Below are 22018 nucleotides of genomic sequence, written 5' to 3' on the forward strand. Positions count from 1 at the left end.
GCCGGGATCAAACCCGGGACCTCGGTGCTGTGAGGCAGAATTGCTAACCACTGTACCGCCCCTAGCTCTCATTATTCTAATCTCCAGATGATATAAAGGCCAATTTACTCTCAGCCTCATCGGAGAACACCACCTCATCCCAGGAACCAATCTAATGAACCTTTGCTGTACTGCCTCCATTGCAGGTCTACCCTTCCTCAAATATGGAGACTAAAATTGCACACAATACTCCAAATGTGGTCTCGCAAAACCCCTGTACAAATTGTCATAAGACTTCCTTATTCTTGGACTCCAGTGCCCTTATAATAAAGGCAAGCATGCCATTTGCTTTCTGTACCTACTCACTAACTTTCTACGTTCCTTCTACAAGTACACCAAGTCCCTCTGAACAGCAATTTTACAAGTTAAATGTCATTTAAAATATATTGTTTTTCTAAGTACCAAAGTGAATACATTCACACTTTCCAAGATTATACTCCAAATGCTAATTTGCTGTCTATTCACTATAATCTCTTTGCAGGTTCTTTGTGTCCCCTTCTTGCAGCTCCTATCCCCACTTAGCTTTGTTTCGCTAGCGAAATTAGACACATTACTCTCGGTTTCTTTGCTGAAGTCATAATATAGATTGTAAATAGCTGAGGCCCTAACACTAATCCTTGCAGCACTTTATTAGCCACTGCCTGCCAACTTGAAAATGTCCCGTTTATCCCAACTCTTGCTTTCTTTCCATTAACAAATTTTGATCTGTGCCAAAATATTAAGTCCTTGTGTTGTGTATTAACATTTTGTCTGGCACCTAAACAAAAGACTTTTGGAAATCCAAGTGTACTACGTTTACCTTTTCCCTTTACCTACCCTACCAGTTACACCCTCTGATTTAATTCATTTAAAAAATATATATATTTTATTCCAAACATATCCAACATCATAACACAGCCTTAAATCCACCCTATATAACCCAGTAACCCCACTTAAGCTTTTTGGACACAAAAGGGTTATTTAACATGGCCAATCCACCTAACCCGCACATCTTTGGACTGTGGGAGGAAACTGGAGCACCCAGAGGAAACCCCCACACACACAGGGAGAACGTGCAGACTCCGCACAGACAGTGACCCAAGCCAGGAATCGAATCTGGGACCCTGGAGCTGTGAAGTAACTGTGCTAACCACTATGCTACCGTGCTGCTGGAGAAAATAAAATTTTCTCCAACCTAAGAAACACGTACAGGTCTCCCAGCCATGCCGAAATCCCCGGTGGTGTGGCCTGCTTTCAATTCAAATGTATCCGTCATCGGGCAATCAGAGAGGCAAAGGCCACAGCATCGGCCCCCTTCCCCTCCAGCAGCTCCGATACCCCAAAGATCGCACCATAGGGCCTGGCTTCATCTCAACCCCGACAATCCTCGATAGGATCCCAAACACTACTTCCCAAAACCTCTCCAACTCCTCACGCCCCGAGAATATAGGGGCATGGTTCGCAGGCCCCCTCTCGCACCCGCTCGCTACCTCCGAAAAGGAAACATTCATCCGAGTCACGTGGATCTTGTATGCCAGCTTAAATTGCATAAGATTCATCTTTGCGCAGGAGAAGGTTGAGTTCAATTGACGCATTGCTTCGCACCAAAGTCCCCATCCTACCTCCTCCCCAACTCATCCTCCCACTTCCGCTTGATACATTTAGCCAAGGCCCCCCCCCCCCCGGATCTGGAAGCAACATTTTCTCAAAGCGTAGACACCTTCTCCAATGCAACCACATCCTACAGTGAGGTGACCACAACTGTGGACATTACTCCAGCTGTGACATAATGAAAGTCCTGTGCCGCTCCCACAAAACCTCCCTGCTCTCATTTGTTTCTCAAATTTAGATTACCCATGCAGACACTGGGAGAATGTGCAAACTCCACACAAACAGTGACCCAGAGCCGGGATCAAACCTGGGACCTCAGCGCCGTGAGGCAGCAGTGCTAACCACTGCACCACCGTGCTGCCCGCCTTCCTGCTCTCATAATCTATGCCACACCACAGCCGATGTGCCTTTTTTTGAAAATCTTTTTATTGTAATTTTTGCACTTAATGTCAAAACTTTGCAGAATCGTATAGAAACTCCACTACATTGCACTTTGGATGAACTTGATAACTTTTGTTTTGTAATTAATTCAGGTGATCCACGACTGTCGCTTGGTCTCTGACTGCCTGTACCATCAATACAGAGTGGGTCTCACCAATATCTTTGATACTCAGGTAAGCATGAACTTTGTCATTGGTTTGAGAACTATAACTGATATCCTGAGTTTAATTATTGTTGAAGATAACTTTCTCTAGTTGATGTCTCCTCTATTTTGTGCATTTATTTTCTCTTCGTTTTTGGAAAACTAGACGAAGGGCGGAAGCTTATAAGAAATGGAGCTGGAGTCGGCTGTTTGGTCCTTTTGAGCCTGCTCCCGCTGTTAGCAAGATCATGGCTGATTGTCTACCTCAGCTTCACCTTCTTGCTCTTTACCTAAATTCCTTAATTTCCTGGAGCCAAAATATCTATCAACTCTATCTATCAATATTTCCCAGGTTCGATTCCCGGCTGGGTCACTGTCTGTGCGGAGTCTGCACGTCCTCCCCGTGTGTGCGTGGGTTTCCTCCGGGTGCTCCGGTTTCCTCCCACAGTCCAAAGATGTGCGGGTTAGGTGGATTGGCCATGCTAAATTGCCCGTAGTGTACTAAAAAGTAAGGTTAAGGGGGGTGTTGTTGGGTTACGGGTATAGGGTGGATACGTGGGTTTGAGTAGGGTGATCATTGCTCGGCACAACATCGAGGGCCGAAGGGCCTGTTCTGTGCTGTACTGTTCTATAAACCTTTGTCTTAAACTCAACAACTGATATCCACAACTCCCTGGAATAGAAAGTGGCATGGTGGTGCAGTGGCTAGCACTGCTGCCTCACGGTGCCGAGGATCCGGGTTCGATCCAGGACCTGCGTTACTGTCCATGTGGAGTTTTCACATTCTTCCCTTATCTGTGTGGGTCTCGTCTCCGGAACCCAAAGATGTGCAGCGGGGGTTGCCATGCTAAATTGCTCCTTAATTGAAAAAATAAATTGGGTACTTATATTTTTTTTAAAAGAAGGAAAAAAAGCCTCTCTAGAAGAGAGAATTCCTAAGATTCATAACCCTTTGAGCAAATACATGTCTCCTAATTTTTGCCTTAATGGCCAACCCCTTACTCTAAACCAGTGATTCCCAACCAGTGTGGCACAGTGAAATAAGATTTCAAACTATTCAAAATTTCATTTTGGGTTCTGTAGTAGGCTTCTCCAAATCCTAAGGGAAGGCCCCATGCGCCTGCACAAAAAAATGAAAGCTCAAAAATGGTGCAGAAGCAATGGGAGACACAAGGGAGATGGGGCGAGGTAGGGACAACAGAAGAAGTAAAAAAAACAGATTTCCCAGTAAGGGATGAAGATCAAGGTAAGAAAGAGGAACCAATAAAGTTAAGAAAAGGAGCAACAGGCCCCAATTAGAGAAAGGGCTGAGGGGAGCAGAGTTTAACTGGAGTGCGCTCGGGAAAAGTTCAAGTAGTTGAAAAGACACCAAAAGAAGCCCCGAAGATCCGAGAAGGCAACCGAAGGTTGATAACTCCGTGCTGCTGGGTATTGGGGCAGGGTTACATCTTCGGAGGAGTATTGTTTGGCTTGGCCAAGCTCAAATTGTGCTTGTAAGTTGATGCTTGGGGTCTTGTACTGTGTGTGTTTGACCAAAGTCTGCCATGGATAAATTCTTGAACAGGTGAAGAATCCCACTCCGGTTCTGTTCTTTCAGCCACATCTGAATCAAAGGTTCGTACTGACAGTACAATGACAGCTACTTGGCCTTTGGATCTTCGTGGCCTTGTAATGCCTCTTTCCCCGTCCCAGGGCGAAGATCTCAAATGCTGCAGTGGTGCCAAGTAAATTAAAGCGCCATTTCAATGCAAAACACCACTCGCTCTCCAGCAGGAATATACGGTATTTCGAACACCTGTACAAAACATTAAGTAAAATCTGTGTTATGGAGTCTGTGCGGGTTTCAGATAATGAGCAGGAGGTGAGTTACCGGTGGCTGAACTCAACAGAATTAAAGAAGCTGCACACGATTGCCTGAGCCCTAATTCTGCTGGCATGCAGAAGTATTGTTACACTAATTTTGAAAGCTGATGTTGCCAAAGATATTGACAAAGTTCCTCGTTCTGATAATCCATTCAACAGCGTATTGCAAAATGTCAGTTGATATTGCCTAGGTGCTTCATGAGAAATGAGTGGTAAATTTGTCCCACAGATTGATGACTCACAGATATTAGCAGACACTTGTAGCTCTTCGGCAATGTCAGGTATGTTGACGGGGATTTTATCAAAGAGAATCTCCTCTTTAGCAAAGAATTGCCCAGTCATGCAACTAGAGAGGAAATGTTTTCATGTTACAGCTGCTTATTTGGGGGAGAAACAATTTTAACTGGACCAATAGTATCTGCACTGACAAATCAGTTTCTATGACAAGAAAAGTCAAAGGATCCATGTGTAAGATAAAAGAACAGAATCCTGACATCAAGGTCAACCACTGTGTACTGCGCTGTGAAGCACTTGATGCCAAAGCCTGCCATCTAAGGTAACTGCAGTATTAGACAAAACAGTGAAATTAATGAATTATGTGAAGTCAAATCCTTTGAAATCATGCTTGTTTACTATTTTGTGTGAAAAGATGAGAGCCAAATACTCATGCACACAGAATTGCAATGGCTATCTCGGGGAAAGGTCCTCTCATGTTCATGAGCTCCGTAACGCGCTGAAAGAATTTTTAGACTTCCGGTTGCGGCGGTGCAGTGAGCGGTCGCATACAAGGCAGCTCCTGTTCGGCAATGCACTTTTGGCCCTTGTCACCCGATGCACATGTGTAATTTTGGAAAACAAATTTTTTTAAATAATAATAAATTTAGAGTACCCAATTCATTTTTTCCAATTAAGCGGCAATCCACCTAGTCTGCACGTCTTTGGGTTTTGGGGGCGAAACCCACGCAAACATGGGAAGAATGTGCAGGGAAACGAATTTTAACTTACTCGTCTCTCCTCTGATGTAGTATGCATGCAGTGGGGTAACGCCAGGCAGAAGTTAAATAAAAGTACCATGTGGTGAGGAGGAAAATAACACGGCAGAGCTCTCTGGATAGTGAATATCTTCCCTGGGGCCAACAGAGAAATTGATTAAATTCCTTGTGGGAAAGTTCCATAAGCAAAGGCAGTCAGGTGGGACATCTTTCCAGAACAATTGAGGAACAATTGGCCCCTCTTCGGTTAACCTTGGAGAGGGCAGAGTAGCGGATGGAGGCACAAGGACAAATATCCATGAAATGGAAGGGGTTGTCTTCAATCATAGTGACAGGATTGCAACTTTGGAGGCTGAGGTTTTGTTGATAGAGGAAACTCAAAAGATTTTAAGAGCCAAGATTGAATACCAGGAGAACAGGTCCAGGCGCCAAAATCTGTGGATTGTTGGGCTAGCGGAGGGCATTGACGGAAGGAATGTCACAGAATTTGGTGCTGATGCTAGGTAATTTGATTTGATTTGATTTATTATTGTCACATGTATTAGTATACAGTGAAAAGTATTGTTTCTTGCATGCTGTACAAACAGTGCATACTGTACGTAGGGAACGAAGGAGAGACTGCAGAATATAATGTTACAGTTATAGCAAGGTGTGGAGAAAAGATCAACTTAATGCGAGGTAGGTCCATTCAAAAGTTGATGGCAGTCGGGAAGAAATTGTTCTTAGTCAGTTGGTACATGACCTCAAACTTTGGTATCTTTTTCCTGACGGAAGAAGGTGGAAGAGAATATGTCCGGGGTACGTGGGATCCTTAATTATGCTGGTTGCCTTTCCGAGGCAGCAGGAATTGTAGACCGAGTCAATAGATGGGAGGCTGGTTTGTGTGATGGCTTCTGCTACATTCACAAACTTTTGTAGTTTCCTGCGGTCTTGGGCAGAGCAGGATCCATACCAAGCTGTGATACAACCAGAAAGAATGCTTTCTATGGTGCATCTAGAAGTTTGAGAGTCGTAGCTGACATGCCAAATTTCCTTAGTCTTCTGAGAAATAGAGTCGTTGGTGGGCTTTCTTAACTATAGTGTCGGCATGGGGGGACCAGGACAGGTTGTTGGTGATCTGGACATCTAAAAACTTGACGCTCTCGACCCTTTCTACTTCGTTCCCATTGATGTAGATAGGGGCATGTTCTCCACTACGCTTCCTGAATTCGATGACAATCTCGTTTGTTTTGTTGACATTGAGGGAGAGATTATTGTCGTCGCACCAGTTCACCAGATTCTCCATCCCATTCCTGTATTCTATCTCGTCATTCTTTGAAAGTTGGTGGCAGAGGGGGTCTTTGCTACCCACTATCTTTGGCGGGTAGAGTACATATGGTCAAAATTAATGTTTTGCCGAGACTTCTATTTGTGTTCGAGTCTTCCAATATTCCTAAATCTTTATTCGTTAGAGTTGATAGATTAATCTCTGCCTTTGTCTAGGCGAGAAAGGCTCCCAGGATTGGAAGAGCTTTCCCACAGAGAGGACGACAATCGGGTGGGTTGGCTCTACCAAAGCTGATGCTCTATTACTGCGCAGCGAATTGGGAAAGTGCGAAGGTGGTTTGAGGTGCGGGGTGGGGACAGATGGAGGAGGCCTCTTGTTAGAATCGTGTCAAAGGGCATTAGTTATGGCCCCTCTTCTGTTCTCCCCGGCCAGACTCTCGACAAGCCCGATGGTAGTGGCATCTTTGAGAGTTTGGAACCAGTTTAGGCAACATTTTGGACTGGGGACATGTCATTACTGTCACCAATTTATGATAATCATAGGTTTGCCCTGCTGGATGCAATGTACAAGATCTGGAGGGGAAAAGTGGTTGAGAGGGTCATGAATTTGTTTGTGGAAGGTAGGTTTGCGGATCAAGAGAAGATGGACAAGTAATTTCAACTGCTGAGGGGGAGTGCATTTAGGTATTTGCAGGTGAGGAACTTTATTCATAAAGAGTTGTCTTCGTTCCTCCAGTTGACAAGACCCACACTGATCGATAGGGGCTGGGATTCTCCAATCCCGCATTCAAGTTCTGACGCCAGCGTAAAAAGCGGAGCCAACCACTCTGGCTTCAACGGTCCCCGATAATGAGGAATGCTCCCCTTTCTAGGTGACTAGTTCGGCGCTGGAGTGGTCTCCACAGCTCCAGCCGGCGCGGAACGGCCAGCGCAAATTCGCGCATGCGCGTTACGGCCGGCGTGATTCCATGCATGCACGTGGGTTCCCGTCTCCGCGCCGGCTCCCGGCAATATGGCGGAGCCCTTCAGGGACCCGGCGCGGAGGAACATAGGCCCCCACTGAACCAGCCCGCCCGCAGATCGGTAGGCCCCAATTGCGGGCCAGGCCACCATGGAGGCCCCCTCCAGGGTCGAATCCCCCCGCCCTCCCTCCAGGAAGGCCCCCGCAGAGACACCTTCCAGGTCCCGCCATGTGGGACCCGAGTAACCAAAGCTGGCGGGACTCGGTTGAATTCGGCGGCCACTCAGCCCGTCGGGGCTCAGAGAATCGCTGGGGAGGCCGCTTTCAACAGCCCCCGACGGGCACGCCGGCAATTAGGCGGGCGCCGGAGAACCATCCAGCAGAGGGCAGGAGAGCGGAGCTACTGATTGGCTGTTCCGGGGAGATTTGCATACGTGCAGTACGGTCAGTGCAATTTTAAGGTGGTTTGTGGAGGGGCTGTTGTCAAGTGACAGTTAAACCCGAAACACTTCCTCTGTGTTTCGACCCCTACCCCCCCCCCCCCCCCCCCAAGCAAAAAAAAAACAACCGTGGTTGTCGTGAAGGTAGGTTTATCTCTTTAAAAACTTACCTTGAAGGGTGACATCACAGCAAAGTAGTGACCTGATTGGCTGGTAAGGAAAGTGCTCCAATTAGCAGTAGCTGGGAGAAATTTAACTGTGTGCGTTGGTAAGTATTGTGATTGTAAGTAAAATCTTTATTCCTTTCATTTATTCATTTTTTGATACTTTATTTGTAATCAGTTAAGGTAAAGTGTGAACATGGCAGGAGATCCCAGACCCGTGTTATGCTCCTCGTGCGCAATGTGGGAGTTCAGGGACGCGGCCGATGCCCCTGACTCCTTCATGTGCAGGAAGTGTGTCCAGCTGCAGCTCCTGTTAGACCGCATGACGGCTATGGAGCTGCGGATGGACTCACTTTGGAGCATCCGCGATGCTGAGGAGGTCGTGGATAGCACGTTCAGTAAATTGGTCACACCGCAGATTAGGATTGGTGAGGGAGACAGGGAATGGGTGACCAAAAGGCAGAGAAAGAGCAGGAAGGCAGTGCAGGTGTCCCCTGCGGTCATCTCCCTCCAAAACAGGTATACCGTTTTGGATACTGTTGGGGGAGATGACTCACCAGGGGAAGGCAGTAGTAGCCAGGCTCATGGCACCGTGGCTGGCTCTGCTGCACAGAAGGGCGGGGAAAAGACTGGCAGGGCTATAGTCATAGGCGATTCAATCGTAAGGGGTGTAGACAGGCGTTTCTGTGGTCGAAAACGAGACTCCAGAATAGTATGTTGCCTCCCGGGTGCACTGGTCAGGGGTGTCTCAGATCAGCTGCAGGACATACTGAAGGGGGAGGGTGAATAGCCAGTTGTCGTGGTGCATAAAGGCACCAACGATATAGGTAAAAAACGGGATGAGGTCCTACAATCATACTTTAGGGAGTTAGGAGATAAGTTTAAAAAGTAGGACCTCAAAGGTAGTAATCTCAGGATTGCTACCAGTGCCACGAAACAGTCAGAGTAGAAATTTAAGAATAGTCAGAATGAATATGTGGCTTGAGAGATGCTGCAGGAGGGAGGGGTTCAGATTTCTGGGACATTGGAACCGGTTCTTGGGGCGGTGGGACCATTACAAATCGGATGGTCTACATCTGGGCACGACTGGAACCAATGTCCTCGGGGGTGCTTTTGCTAACACTTGGGGAGGTTTTAAACTAATGTGGTAGGGGGATGGGAACCAGATTAGGAAGTTAGAGGTCAGTAAAGAGGCAGCAACTAAAGCCAGTAAGGTACTGGATAATAAACTCAATGTGACTAAGGGAAAGAGTAGACAGGGAAGAGATGATGATCGCAAAGGGACAGGTGGTCTGAGGTGCATTTGTTTTAATGCGAGAAGTGTAGCAGGTAAGGCAGATGAATTTAGGGCTTGGATTAGTACCTGGGAATATGATATTGGTATTACTGAGACTTGGTTGAGGGATGGGCAAGACTGGCAACTAAATATCCCAGGATATAGATGCTTCAGGAGGGATAGAGAGGGAGGTAAAAGGGGTGGAGGAGTTGCATTACTGGTCAGAGATGATATCACAGCTGTGATTAAGGAGGGTACGATGGAGGATTCAAGCACTCGGGCAATATGGATAGAGCTAAGAAATAGGAAGCGTGCAGTAACATTGTTGGGACTTTACTACAGGCCTCCCAAAAGCGAGCATGAAGTAGAGGTACAAATATGTAGACAGATTATAAAACAATGTACGAGCAATAGGGTGGTTGTGATGGGAGATTTTAACTTCCCCAACATTGAATGGGACTCATGTAGTGTTGGAGGCGTAGATGGAGCAGAATTTGTAAGGAGCATCCAGGAGAGATTTTTAGAGCAGTATGTAAATAGTCCAACTCGGGAAGGGGCCATACTGGACCTGGTATTGGGGAATGATCCCGGCCAGGTGGTTGAAGTTTCAGTCGGTGATTACTTTGGGAATAGCGATCACAATTCCGTAAGTTTTAGAATACTCATGGACAAAGACGAGAGTGGTCCTAAAGGAAGAGTGCTAAATTGGGGAAAGGCCAACTATAACAAAATTTGGCAGGAGCTCGGGAATGTGGATTGGGAGCAGCTGTTTAAGGGTAAATCCACATTTGAAATGTGGGAGTCTTTTAAGGAAAGGTTGATTAGAGTGCAGGACAGACATGTACCTGTGAAAATGAGAGATAGAAATGGCAAGATTAGGGAACCATGGATGCCGGGTGGAATTGTGAGACTAGCTAAGATGAAAAAGGAAGCATACATAAGGTCGAGGCGACTCAAAACTGATGAAGCTTTGGAGGAATATCAGGAAAGTAGGACAAATCTCAAACGTGCAATAAAGAGGGCTAAACGGGGTCATGAAATATCTTTGGCTAACAGGGTTAAGGAAAATCCCAAAGACTTTTATTCGTATATAAGGAGCAAGAGGGTAACTAGAGAAAGAATTGGCCCACTCAAAGACAAAAGAGGGAATTTATGCGTGGAGTCAGAGGAAATGGGTGAATGAGTACTCTGCATTGGTATTCACCAAGGAGAGGGACATGGCGGATGTTGAGGCTAGGGATGGATGTTTAAATACTCTAGGTCATGTCGGCATAAGGAAGGGGGAGGTTTTGTGTATTCTAAAAGGCATTAAGGTGGACAAGTCCCCAGGACCGGATGGTATCTATCCCAGGTTACTGAGGGAAGTGAGGGACGAAATAGCTGGGGCCTTAGCAGATATCTTTGCAGCATCCTTGAGCACGGGTGAGGTACCGGAGGACTGGAGAATTGCTAATGTTGTCCCTCAGCAGGGATAATCCAGGGAATTATAGACCTGTGAGCTTGATGTCAGTGGTAGGCAAACTGTTGGAGAAGATACTGAGGGATAGGATCTATTCACAGTGATAGGCAACATTGTTTTGTGCAGGGAAGGTCATGTCTTCCAAACCTAATAGAATTCTTTGAGGAAGTGACAAAGTTAATTGATGAGGGAAAGTCATATACATGGACTTCAGTAAAGCATTTGATAAAGTTTCCCATGGCAGGTTGATGGAAAAAGTGAAGTCGTATGGGGTTCAGGGTGTACTAGCTAGATGGATAAAGAACTGGCTGGGCAACATGAGACAGAGAGTAGTGGTGGAAGGGAGTGTCTCAAAATGGAGAAAGGTGACTAGTGGTGTTCCACAGGGATCCGTGCTCGGACCATTGTTGTTTGTGATATACATAAATGATCTGGATGAAGGTATAAGTGGTCTGATGAGCAAGTTTGCAGATGATACTAAGATTGGTGGAGTTGCAGATAGCGAGGCGGACTGTCAGAGAATACAGCAAAATATAGATAGATTGGAGAGTTGGGCAGAGAAATGGCAGATGGAGTTCAATCCAGGCAAATGCGAGGTGATGAATTTTGGAAGATCAAATTCAAGAGCGGACTATATGGTCAATGGAAGGGTCTTGGGGAAAATTGATGTACAGAGAGATCTGGGAGTTAAAGTCCATTGTACCCTGAAGGTGGCAACGCAGGTCGATAGGGTGGTCAAGAAGGCATACAGCATGCTTGCCTTCATCGGATGGGGTATTGAGTACAAGAGTCGGCAGGTCATGTTACAGTTGTATCGGACTTTGGTTAGGCCACATTTGGAATACTGCATGCAATTCTGGTCGCCACATTACCAGAAGGATGTGGATGCTTTGGAGAGAGTGCAGAGGAGGTTCACCATGGTGTTGCCTGGTATGGAGGGTGCTAGCTCTGAAGATAGGTTGAGTAGATTTGGATTGTTTTCATTGGAAAGACGGAGGTTGAGGGGGGACCTGGATTGAGGTCTTCAAAATCATGAGAGGTATGGACAGGGTGGATAGCAACAAGATTTTTCCAAGAGTGAGGGTGTCAATTACAAGGGGTCACAATTTCAAGGTGAGGGGGAAAGTTTAAGGGAGATGTGCATGGAAAGTTTTTTGCGCAGAGGGTGGTGGGTGCCTGGAATACTTTGCCAGCGGAGGTGGTAGAGGTGGGCACAATAGCATAATTTAAGATGCATCTAGACAGATATATGAACGGGTGGGGAACAGAGAGAAGTAGACTTTGGAAAATAGGCAACAGGTTTAGATAAAGGATCTGGATTGACGCAGGCTGGGAAGGCCGAAGGGTCTGTTCCTGTGCTGTAATTTTCTTTGTTCTTTGGTAAGGCATTCCCCCGGGGATTCTCTGACCCGGCGCGGGGTCGGAGAATCCCGGCCAGGATGTTATCATGAGGTGGGGCGAGAGACTATCTCCGATTATATATGGGTGTTTGCTGGAGACGGGGGAAACCATCGCTCAAAGAGGTAATGGGAAAGTGGGAATTAGAGCTGGGCCTAGAGAGGGAGAGGTGTGACATAGGGTGGACTTTACCTCCTGTGTTAGGTTGAGCCTGATGCAGTTTAAAGTAGTACATCGATTGCACTTAACTAAGACACGTATGAGTGGATTCTTCCCTAGGATAGAGGACAGGGGGGGCTGGCAAATTACTCATGGGTTCTCATCCTGCATCTAAGTTAGTTAGGTTCTGAGTCTCATTTTTTGAGATCGTGTCTGGGATCGTTGGGTCAAGCTGGAGCTGTAGCCACTTATGGCGATCTTTGGGATGTCAGACTCCCCAGAGCTTCTTGAGTGGGGAGGGGGCTGGTGTCTTGGCACGGGGGGGGGGGGGGGGGGGGGGGCAGGATGGTTAGATGGGGAAGGGGGTAAACGTGGGAGGATCGTCGGGCGGAGGGGGGCATCGGGGATTTAGGGTTCTTGCTGTTACTTCATTAAAATAAAAACGACAAACTATTTGAATGATATAGTTATGCCTTTGTAAGAATTTGATAATGTTTGCAATCAAATATATTTGGAAAAAAAATAGTTTTAACATCTGCATGAATTGCCATACAAAGGTTTAATGTATACATTTAAGAGCATCCAATTCTTTTTTTTTTCCAATTAAGGGGCAATTTAACATGGCCAATTCACCTACCTTGCACATTGTTTCGGGTTGTGGGGGTGAGACCCATGCAGACAAGGGAGAGAATGTGCAAACTCCACACGGACAGTGTGTGGTGATCCACCACTGTGTAAATATGTGTGTGCCTGTATTAGGGGATGTACAGCAGTACCTGTATTACAGGTTTGTCGGTAGCCCCTGCCGGCTAGCTCTGCCCACAGGGAGTAGTATAAATATGCATGAGTTCTCCTGAGCTGCCATTCTACCAGCTTCAGTCGAAGGATAAACATCTCACGGTAATAAAGCCTCTCTTGTACCGATTCGGGTTTATGTGCAATTTTTTTTTTTTTAAATAATTTTTATTGAAGAGATTTTTTACATGAAGATATTTACCCCCCCTAACCATAGACTATTACACAATATTCCCTCTTAACAGATATCCCCCCCCCCGCCCGACCCCCCGCGCGCGCTGTCCCTCTCCCCCCCCCCAAAAAAACAAACAAAGCAACAATTAACATCAAACATGAACTGCGAACAAACTTGTCCGCATTACAACCTTAGGGTTTATGTGCAATTGATAGCGCATCACAGTGAACCCAGGCTGGGATCGAACCCAGGTCCTCGGCGCTGTAAGGTGCAAGGTGCCACCCATTGAAGGCCTTCTCTGCGTCCAGGGAGACAATCACCTCTGGTGTTCTATCCCCAAATCGGATCAGTATCACATTCAACAGCTGTCTGATGTTCGCAGTTAGCTGTCTACCCTTGACAAAGCCTGTCTGGTCCTCTGCAACCACCTCTGGTATGCAGTTCTCCAGTTTCTTGGCCATGACGTGTCAATATTTTCGCATTCACATTAAGCAGCGAAATGTGTCTGTATGACCTGTATTCCATTGGGTCTTTGTCATTTTTGGGTATCAGCGATATGGTGGCCTGTGTTAGTGTTGAAGGCAGGATGCCCCTCGCTAGTGAGTCTGTGAACATCATCTCCTGCAGGTGAGGGGGCAAGTGCCAGTGCAAATCTTTTGTAAAGGTCTGCTGGGAACCCATCGGGCCCTGGCATCTTGCAACATGCATGGAACTGACCATGACCTCTTTGGATTTGGATTTTGTTTACTGTCACGTGGTGCTTTCAACTCTCTCTGTCTATCATCCTCCACGGCTGGCTCTCACTCTGACTCTATCCATCTATCTAACTATCCCCCTCCCCAGCCCTTATCCCTTAGCAGTCAGTCCTTCTGCCTCTCGGAGGAAAACTACGTTGGCTCTCATACTTTTCAGGTTGGCGAAGATGTGGATTTTTTCACTCGGACGTAAAGTTCCCTAAATTTCCCAGTAACTATCCTGACGCCCCCCCCCCCCCCCCCCCCCCCCCCCCCCCCCCCACTCCCTTTCTGTGGGATCAATCATACTTGCCTTGTGGATGCTTTCCCTTTGTTCAGGGACTCTCCAAAATGGCTGCTTTCGGTACTATCTTGTTCCATCTTCCCGAATTTGACCTGCTGAAGCCACTCGAGACCCCTTCCCTTCCTTATGCTATGTTTCTCTCTCTTTTCTCCCCCCCCCCCCCCCCCCCCCCCACTTGTCCCACTCCGATGTCCCACTTCTATTCACTCCTCCTTCCCCCCCCCAGGTGCTCTCTCCCTGCTGGGTGACGAGCTACGATCCCCCTCTCATGCTTCCTGGTGTGCGCTTTCCCCACTAGTATGATGGCCTCCCTCCCGAGATTGCTCTAACCCCCTCCTACGCCCATTCCGTTGTTGTCCTCTCTGTCTCCTCGCCCTCACCTGTGCTCTGCTTCCCTCTCCCCTTCCTTCCTATGAGGCAGTGCAGTCCACGCAAAATTGTCGATCTCTTCCTCTTTGGATTTGGATTCTGTTTACTGTCATGTGTACCGAGGGACAATGAAAAGTATTTTTCTGCAAGCAGCTTGACAGATCATTACATACGTGAAAATAATTTTTTTTTAAATGCATAAAAGGCCAACACAAGGTAACTACATAAACACCAGTATCGGGTGAAGCATACAGGGGTGTCTCTAGTCAATCCATAAGAGAGTCGTTTAGGAGTATGGTAACAGCGGGGAAGAAGCTGTTTTTGAGCCTGTTCGTGCGTGTTCTCAAACTTCTGTATCTCCTGCCCGATGGAAGAAGTTGGAAGAGTGAGTAAGCCGGTGGGAGGGGTCTTTGATTATGCTGCCCATTTTCCCCAGGCAGTGGGAGGTGCAGATGGAGTCAGTGGATGGCAGGCAGGTTCGTGTGATGGACTGGGCTGTGTTCACGACTCTAAAGTTTCTGGGCCACGCAGTTGCAGCCAGATAGGATGCTTTCTATGGTGCACCTGTAAAGGTTGGTAAGAGTTAATGTGGACATGCCGAATTTCCATAGTTTCCTGAGGATGTATAGCTGTTGTGCTTTCTTGGTGGTGGCATTGATGTGGGTGGACCAGGACAGATGTTTGGAGATGTGTACCCCAAGGAATTTGAAGCTGCTAACCATCACCACCTTGGCCCCGTTGGTGCTGACAAGGGTGTGTACAGTACTTTGCTTCCTGAAGTCAATGACCAGCTCTTTAGTTTTGCTGGCATTGAGATAGATTGCAGTGGATCAAGGCATTCTGGGAGTATGGGGTGATGCGCTTCATGACCAACCTCTTGAAGCACTTCATTACAACTGAAGTCGGGCCACCTGACGGTAGTCATTGAGGCATGTTGCCTAGTTATTCTTTGGCACCGGTATGATGGTGGTCTTCTTGAAGCAAGTGGGGACCTCGGAGCGGAGTAGGGGTTAAAGATGCTCGCGAGCACATCTGCCAGCTGGTCTGCGCGGGCTCTGAGTGCACGACCAGGGATCCCGTCCGGACCCATCACTTTCTGAGGGTCCACTTTCAGGAAGGCCAATCTGCCTTTGGAAGCTGCGATGATGGGTATGGGTGTGTTGTGGGCTGCTGGGCCACCCAACATCTGGATTGATTCTCTTGGTCCTTGATCTTCCCTTTCAGGCTCCCCTGGGTTGCCACCAACCTCTTTATGTAGACCTCCAGGTCTGTCGATGTCTTTTTGAGTTCTTGAATCGTTCTCCCTTGAACTTCCAGCCTCCTTCCCATCCCGTCGAGCACCATTTGCATGACCACAGTTTGGATGTCCACCTTGATCTTGTCCTTCACTGCGGTGAAATCCTTAGAAACGTCTTCCAACCATCTGCAGTGTGGGTTGGGGGGGAAGCTTGCTGTCCGAGTTGCCAGTCTCCCCCCCGCAGGGGTGGTCAGGCACCCCTCGCCTCGTGGGTCCGCCGACCCACTTGCCCGCTTCTCATGCCCTTTTCTGCAGTTTCTGGCTTCCTGTGGCTTCTCGAGCTACTGCTTCCTGGCATTCTTTTCTTTTCTCTGTCTTTGTGGGTGAAAGGATGAATGATTTCAATTTTCCGGGCTGAATTCAACCAAAAGTGCCTTTTTTGCCGTGTTCTGGAGGAGAGCCACTTGATGTGCAACTACTCAGCACAACCCCATCACCAGAAGTCTGGGTCTTGTTTTTCAACACCATGTCCCTTTGTAGCCATGTTGGGGGTATCGGACTTTGCTGGAGCTGCGGACGGGCGCGGAGGCAGATATTCATGCCTTTGCCTCACTGATTGCCCGGAGTGAGTCCTGCTGGGATGGAGTTTGACAACTCCGCCCTGTGCCTCGGCTTGGCTAGATGACTTAATGCAGTTCCTCCACCTGGAGAAGGTCAAATACACAGTGAAGGGGGTCAATTGAAGGATTCTACCGGAGATGGTGACTGTTTACCGTCAACTTCAAAGAGTTGGTCACTGTTAGCTTTGCGGGGTGGCTTGTTCTCACTGTGTGGGGAGGGGCTGTATGTAAATTGTTTGCCTTTTGTTGTGGGTGGGGTTATGTAATATAGCTTGTGTGGTGAATTGTACTGCATTGTAATTCACACTGTATTGCATTGCGTTGTTTTATGTCCTTGTGGGCTCTGTATGTGAGCCGTTGCGCGGCTCTGCCCATAGGGGAGATGAGTTTGTTCTGGGCTTCACCCTTGGCTCCACCCATGGCTCCTCCCACTAACTGGAAGTATAATGTGCTGCAGCCGTAAGCCTCCTCTCAGTTCCTCTGGTCGCAGGCTGGCTCAGTTGTAAGACTATTAAAACCACAGTTTACTTCCATTCGTGTGTCTAGTGAATTGATGATCACATCAGTTTAATAGTCTTACAAAACTTGAAGAAAACTACTGTGGAATCAGCCCTCAAACCTGATCGACTAGAACTCGACCCGCAGGCTGCAGAGGCGAAGGAAATCTTCCTACACTGGCTTCGATGTTTCAAGGCCTACCTGGCTGAATCGAGCACTTCCGAGACTACAGAGGAGCAGAAACTCAGCCTACTGCACGCAAGTGTGAGCCATCGTATCTCTACGCAACTTAATTGTACCACCTCATCTACTGAGGCCCTGGCCATGCTCGACCGAATGTACGTGCGGCCCATCAACTAGGTCTACGCGCGGCACATTTTCACGACCCGCCGCCATCGCCCCGCGTAGTCACTGGAAGACTTTCTGCACGATTTAAAAGCCCTTGCTCGGGACTGCAATTTTCGGGCTGTAACAGCCGCCCAGCTTATGGAACTCGCTGTCCGTGATTTATACGTTGAAGGTCTCAGGTCCAACTACGTGCGGCAGCGATTGCTTGAAAAAGGGGCCCAGAACTTGGAGGACACTGTAGAGTTAGCTACAACTATGGAGGTCGCGTTCCGCAGTTTGAACTCATTCCCTGTGGACCAGGCAACCCATCGTGGGCCCCCGACCAGCGACAGCCCCAGGCCTGCGCCATGCAGCCACCCACCCCCTATGCAGCACCAGCGTGCCATTTGTGTGGACAGCCCCAACACCCACGGCAGCACTGCCCGGCCCGCAACGCGACCTGCAGCCGCTGTGGTCGCAAAGGACACTATGCCCGAGTATGCCTGGCAAAGTCGAAAACTCCAAACTTCCCCGCAGTCCAGAGCACTCGCCTCCCAAACTCACAGGCCCTCAGGCCCCGTAATGCTGCAGCGTGTCTGCCGACTCCGCCCCCACCCGACATGTGCGACTCATGGGGGCCGCCATCTTGGCAAACCTCCTCCACGCGGCCGGCCACGTGCGACTCATGGGGGCCGCCATCTTGGATGCCATCTTCCTCGCCGCCCGCCACGGGGGTGGCCATCTTGGATGCCATCTTCTCCAGTCTCCGAATCTCATCTTGACGACTACGACCTCAGAGGACAGTCATCACGGGGCCACTCCAGCACAGCTGTTCGAGCCGCCAACTACTCGCAACTCAACGCAGTCATGTTGGACCAGTCGCGTCCAAAACACCTCCAGAACTCGATGATGTCCGTTAAAATCAACGGGTACAGGACACCGTGCCTCTTCGACTCTGGGAGCACCGAGAGCTTCGTACACCCTGACCTGGTAAGACACTGTTCTCTCCCTGTCTTCCCTGCACGGTGAACTATCTCCCTCGTCTCTGGCTCACACTCTGTCCACATACAAGGGCACACCGTCGTGACCCTAACGATTCAGGGCACCAGCGACGCTAATTTCCAGCTGTACTTACTCCCCGATCTCTACGCCCCACTCTTACTTGGACTCTACTTCAAATGTAACCTCAAGAGCCTTACACTCCGCTTCGGCGGGCCCCTACCGCTGCTCACTATCTGCAGTCTAGCGACGCTAAAAATCGACCCCCCCTCCACTCTTTGCTAACCTCACTCTGAACTGCAAACCCGTAGCCACTCGCAGCAGGCGGTATAGCCTGCAGGACAGGGTATTTATTAGAGCGGCTTGTTCTCTTTTACAATTATTTCTATTTTTGTACTTTATCAACTTAAAAAGGTTCATACAATTATATGATATTTTAAATTAGCAGAGTGAGTTGGGAAAGGATGGTAAGCTTAACAAACTTTAGTGCTGAATGTGAGAAAAATAGAAATCAAAGAAAAGGCGCCATATCCAAAAGCACAAAACGTTTTCAACAAAGTAAAGAAATTAATTGTATAGACCGAAATTAATGGGTTTTGTCAAATAGCCACTACCAAGACACAGTTGCACAACAGCAGAAATTAACGGGTTTCATCAAACAGCCGCTACCGAGACATAGGCTGGGATTCTCCCACCCCGCGGCGGGTCGGAAAATTCTAGCGCGCCCGCGGGATTTCCGCCGCGCCAGCTGGGAGCCGTTGACAGTGCCCGCCCCCCCCGGGCGATTCTCCGAGTTTGGCTAAGTCCCGCCAGCGTGGGTCACATATGGTCCCATATGGCGGGACCTGAAAGTTGTTTGTGCGCCATATTGCTCGGGGGCCAGCGCAGATAACGGAACCCTGTGCATGCGCGGAAATATGCCAGCCATTCCGCACATGCGCGGAAATACGCCGGCCATTCCGTGCATGCGTGAACTGGTGCGGGCCGTTCCGCGCCGGCTGGAGCTGCGGGGACTCCTCCGGTACCAACCTAGCCCCCGAGGAAAGGGAGCATTCCCCATTATTGGGGACCATTGACGCCGGAGTGGTTGGTGCCGCTTTTCACACCGGTATGGGGACATTGCCCCATTATTGAAGAATCTTGCCCATTGTTGGTGTGGCCAAAGTTGGGAATTAATTATTCCAGGGTCCTTGACTTTTAAAAGAGAACGGTGGAGAGAAAAAGGTGTTTGGATAGGGGATATCCCTGATAATAAAGGATAGGACAGAAGTGCTCAGAAAATTAAGATGTATAATCAATTTGGATGGAGCTAGGAAACAACAAGAGGAATTAAATACTACAGAGAGTAATTTATAGGCCAACAATAATTGTACTGTCATGGGGGGTATAAATCAGGTAATTAAGAGGCAAATGTGACAAGGACAGTAACTTGGGGGAAATTAACCTCCTGCTCCTATTTCTTACTAATATCTACTTTGGCTCAGCACCCGTTTGTGAAGCATGTTTATTTTTTTCTACATCAAAGTATTGTGTAAATGCAAGTTCTTGAAGAGGGAAGCTTTTCTTTAGGGCCATCACCAATTATATTCCTGGGCGACAAACTAATTACTAACAAATGACATTTTGTAAGTTAGAAAATCCTCGTTGACTTTTTAAAATTAGTCAGTGGAATTCTGTCTTGGAGATGACTAAATATCAGTGCACTATCTTACTTAATAGTTCAGCCTTGAACTGATGCCTTGAACATACCTCTATTGCAGGTTGTATTCCACAGTGCATTTCACTGTTTGAATCACTTCCAGCCTTCACTGTATATAATTAAACCTTCAAGGAAAGCTTTTAGTGTTCACAGTACTTGAACTCCAGAACTTCCCTCACCGTTGCTGGTTGCATTTGAAACTTGACAGAAAAATCCAGTTGCTTTTGTTGGATGAGTTTTTGATAGTTTTGATCAGATCTCTGCAGATGGAGTGAATTTCAGCCCTGTTATCTCAGTATCCAATTCTTGGTGTCCAAGTTGAGGGGAAGGAAGCCATGGACTTTAGAGGTGACCATTGATTTCAAAGTGCTGGGAAAGTTAAGGGAGTTTTGAAGAGGGGACGGCAAGAGGTTAGGGTGAGAGATCAACAATGTTTTTTGGTGGGAATGGTAAATTTCTAAAAATTACGGTGGCAGTGCTTGAGGCGGAGGTATGATTTAGTAGTTAAACTGGGACCAATGCAGGAAATTGGAGGATCAGTTCAATTAGAATGGAGTTGAGGAAGCAGGAACTAGATATCAGGAATAGCAGGAGTTTAAAAAGGAGACAGAGAGATTAAGATTGGGTGAAGATAGGGCGAGAGTTATGAGCAAGAGAAGGGGAGAGTAGCAGAAAGCTGAACAAATGGTCTCCAGCTTGGAGATGTGAAGTCTAAGCTGCTTGTGGTTATTTCTTTGAGGAGGCAGCTGGTGGGAGAGAAAAGAAGCTGGGATTACCTTTGCTCTTCAGAGAGCTGCTTGAGTACTAGGTTTAAGCACAGGAGACCTGGAAGGGTTTAATGGTGGTCAACCTGGTTTGGCGATCAGCAGCTATAATGATTATATAGCCAGTAGAGTCCGATCTGTATTGGAGAAATCTAAGGGACTAAAATGTGACAAATCCCTGATGTCCAATTACACCCTCGGGCTCTAAAGGTGATTGCTGCAGATTTGGTAGGTGCACTGGCTGTGACTTCCCAGAATTCATTGGATTTAGGAATGGTCACATCCAATTGGAAGTTGGCAAATGTTACTTCACTTTTCAAGGAATGATGGAGAGAAAAAGTGGGCAACAATTGGCCAGTTAGCCTGACATTAGTTGTTGGGAAAATGGTGGAAACCAGGTAGTGAATAGTGCAGTAAAACAGAAAGTGCTGCAATAACTCGGGCGATACCTGTGGAGAAAGAAACAAAGTTTTTTTTAAATTCAGAGAACCCAATTTGCTTTTTATCCAATTAAGGAGCAATTTCGCGTGGCCAATCCACCTACCCTGCACATCTTTGTGTTGTGGGGGCGAAACCCACGCAAACACGTGGAGAATGTGCGAACTTCACACAGAAAGTGACCGAGAGCCGGGATTGAACCATGAGGCAGCAATTCTTTTTTTTTTTTTAAACAATTTTATTGAAGTACTTTTTGGCATTGTAAACAGTTACAGTTTACAGAAATATGCAAACAACAACGGAAAACCAACATTTCAACCAAACCATAGTGCACATAACCGCTCCTTTCCCATAAACACTACCTGCCTATTTGTCCCTCCTACTCCACTCTAACCTCCCTTCCCCCCGCGCCACTAACGTTCAATCTCCCACGAAGAAATTGATGAAGGGTTGCCACCTTCGGGCGAACCCCAGTACAGATCCCCTCAAGGCAAACTTGATTTTTTTCCATACCCAGAAAACTCGACATGTGCGAAAGCCATAGTTCGGTCTTCGGGGGTTTTGAGTCCTCCATGCCAGCAGTATTCGTCGCCAGGCTATCAAGGAAGCAAAGGCCAGAACATTGGCCTCTTTGTCCTCCCCGGGTCTTCCGAAACCCAGAAAATTGCCACCTCTGGACTCATCACCACCCTTGTTTTCAGTACCCGGGACATGACACCCGCAAGTCCCTCCCCGTACCCCCTAAGCTTAAGGCATGCCCAAAACATGTGTACGTGGTTTGCTGGTCCTCCCGCGCATCTAGCACACTGGTCCTCTACCCTAAAGAATTTGCTCATCCGTGCCACCGTCATGTGGGCCCGGTGAACGAC

At 47.7% G+C, this 22018-nt stretch overlaps 1 protein-coding gene across 7 annotated transcripts in view; it reads left to right on the plus strand.

Moving 5' to 3' along the window:
- The window catches only part of exd1 (exonuclease 3'-5' domain containing 1), a 142005-nt gene that overhangs the window by 60281 nt on the left and 59706 nt on the right, over nucleotides 1–22018 (plus strand). For all 7 annotated transcript variants that reach the window (XM_038782935.1, XM_038782917.1, XM_038782892.1 and 4 more), the window contains one exon: nucleotides 2163–2243. In XM_038782935.1, the coding sequence (XP_038638863.1) occupies nucleotides 2163–2243 (81 nt within the window). The remainder of the gene's footprint in view (nucleotides 1–2162; nucleotides 2244–22018) is intronic.

The sequence above is a fragment of the Scyliorhinus canicula genome, chromosome 2, assembly GCF_902713615.1.
Source record: "Scyliorhinus canicula chromosome 2, sScyCan1.1, whole genome shotgun sequence".
NCBI lineage: Eukaryota > Metazoa > Chordata > Chondrichthyes > Carcharhiniformes > Scyliorhinidae > Scyliorhinus > Scyliorhinus canicula.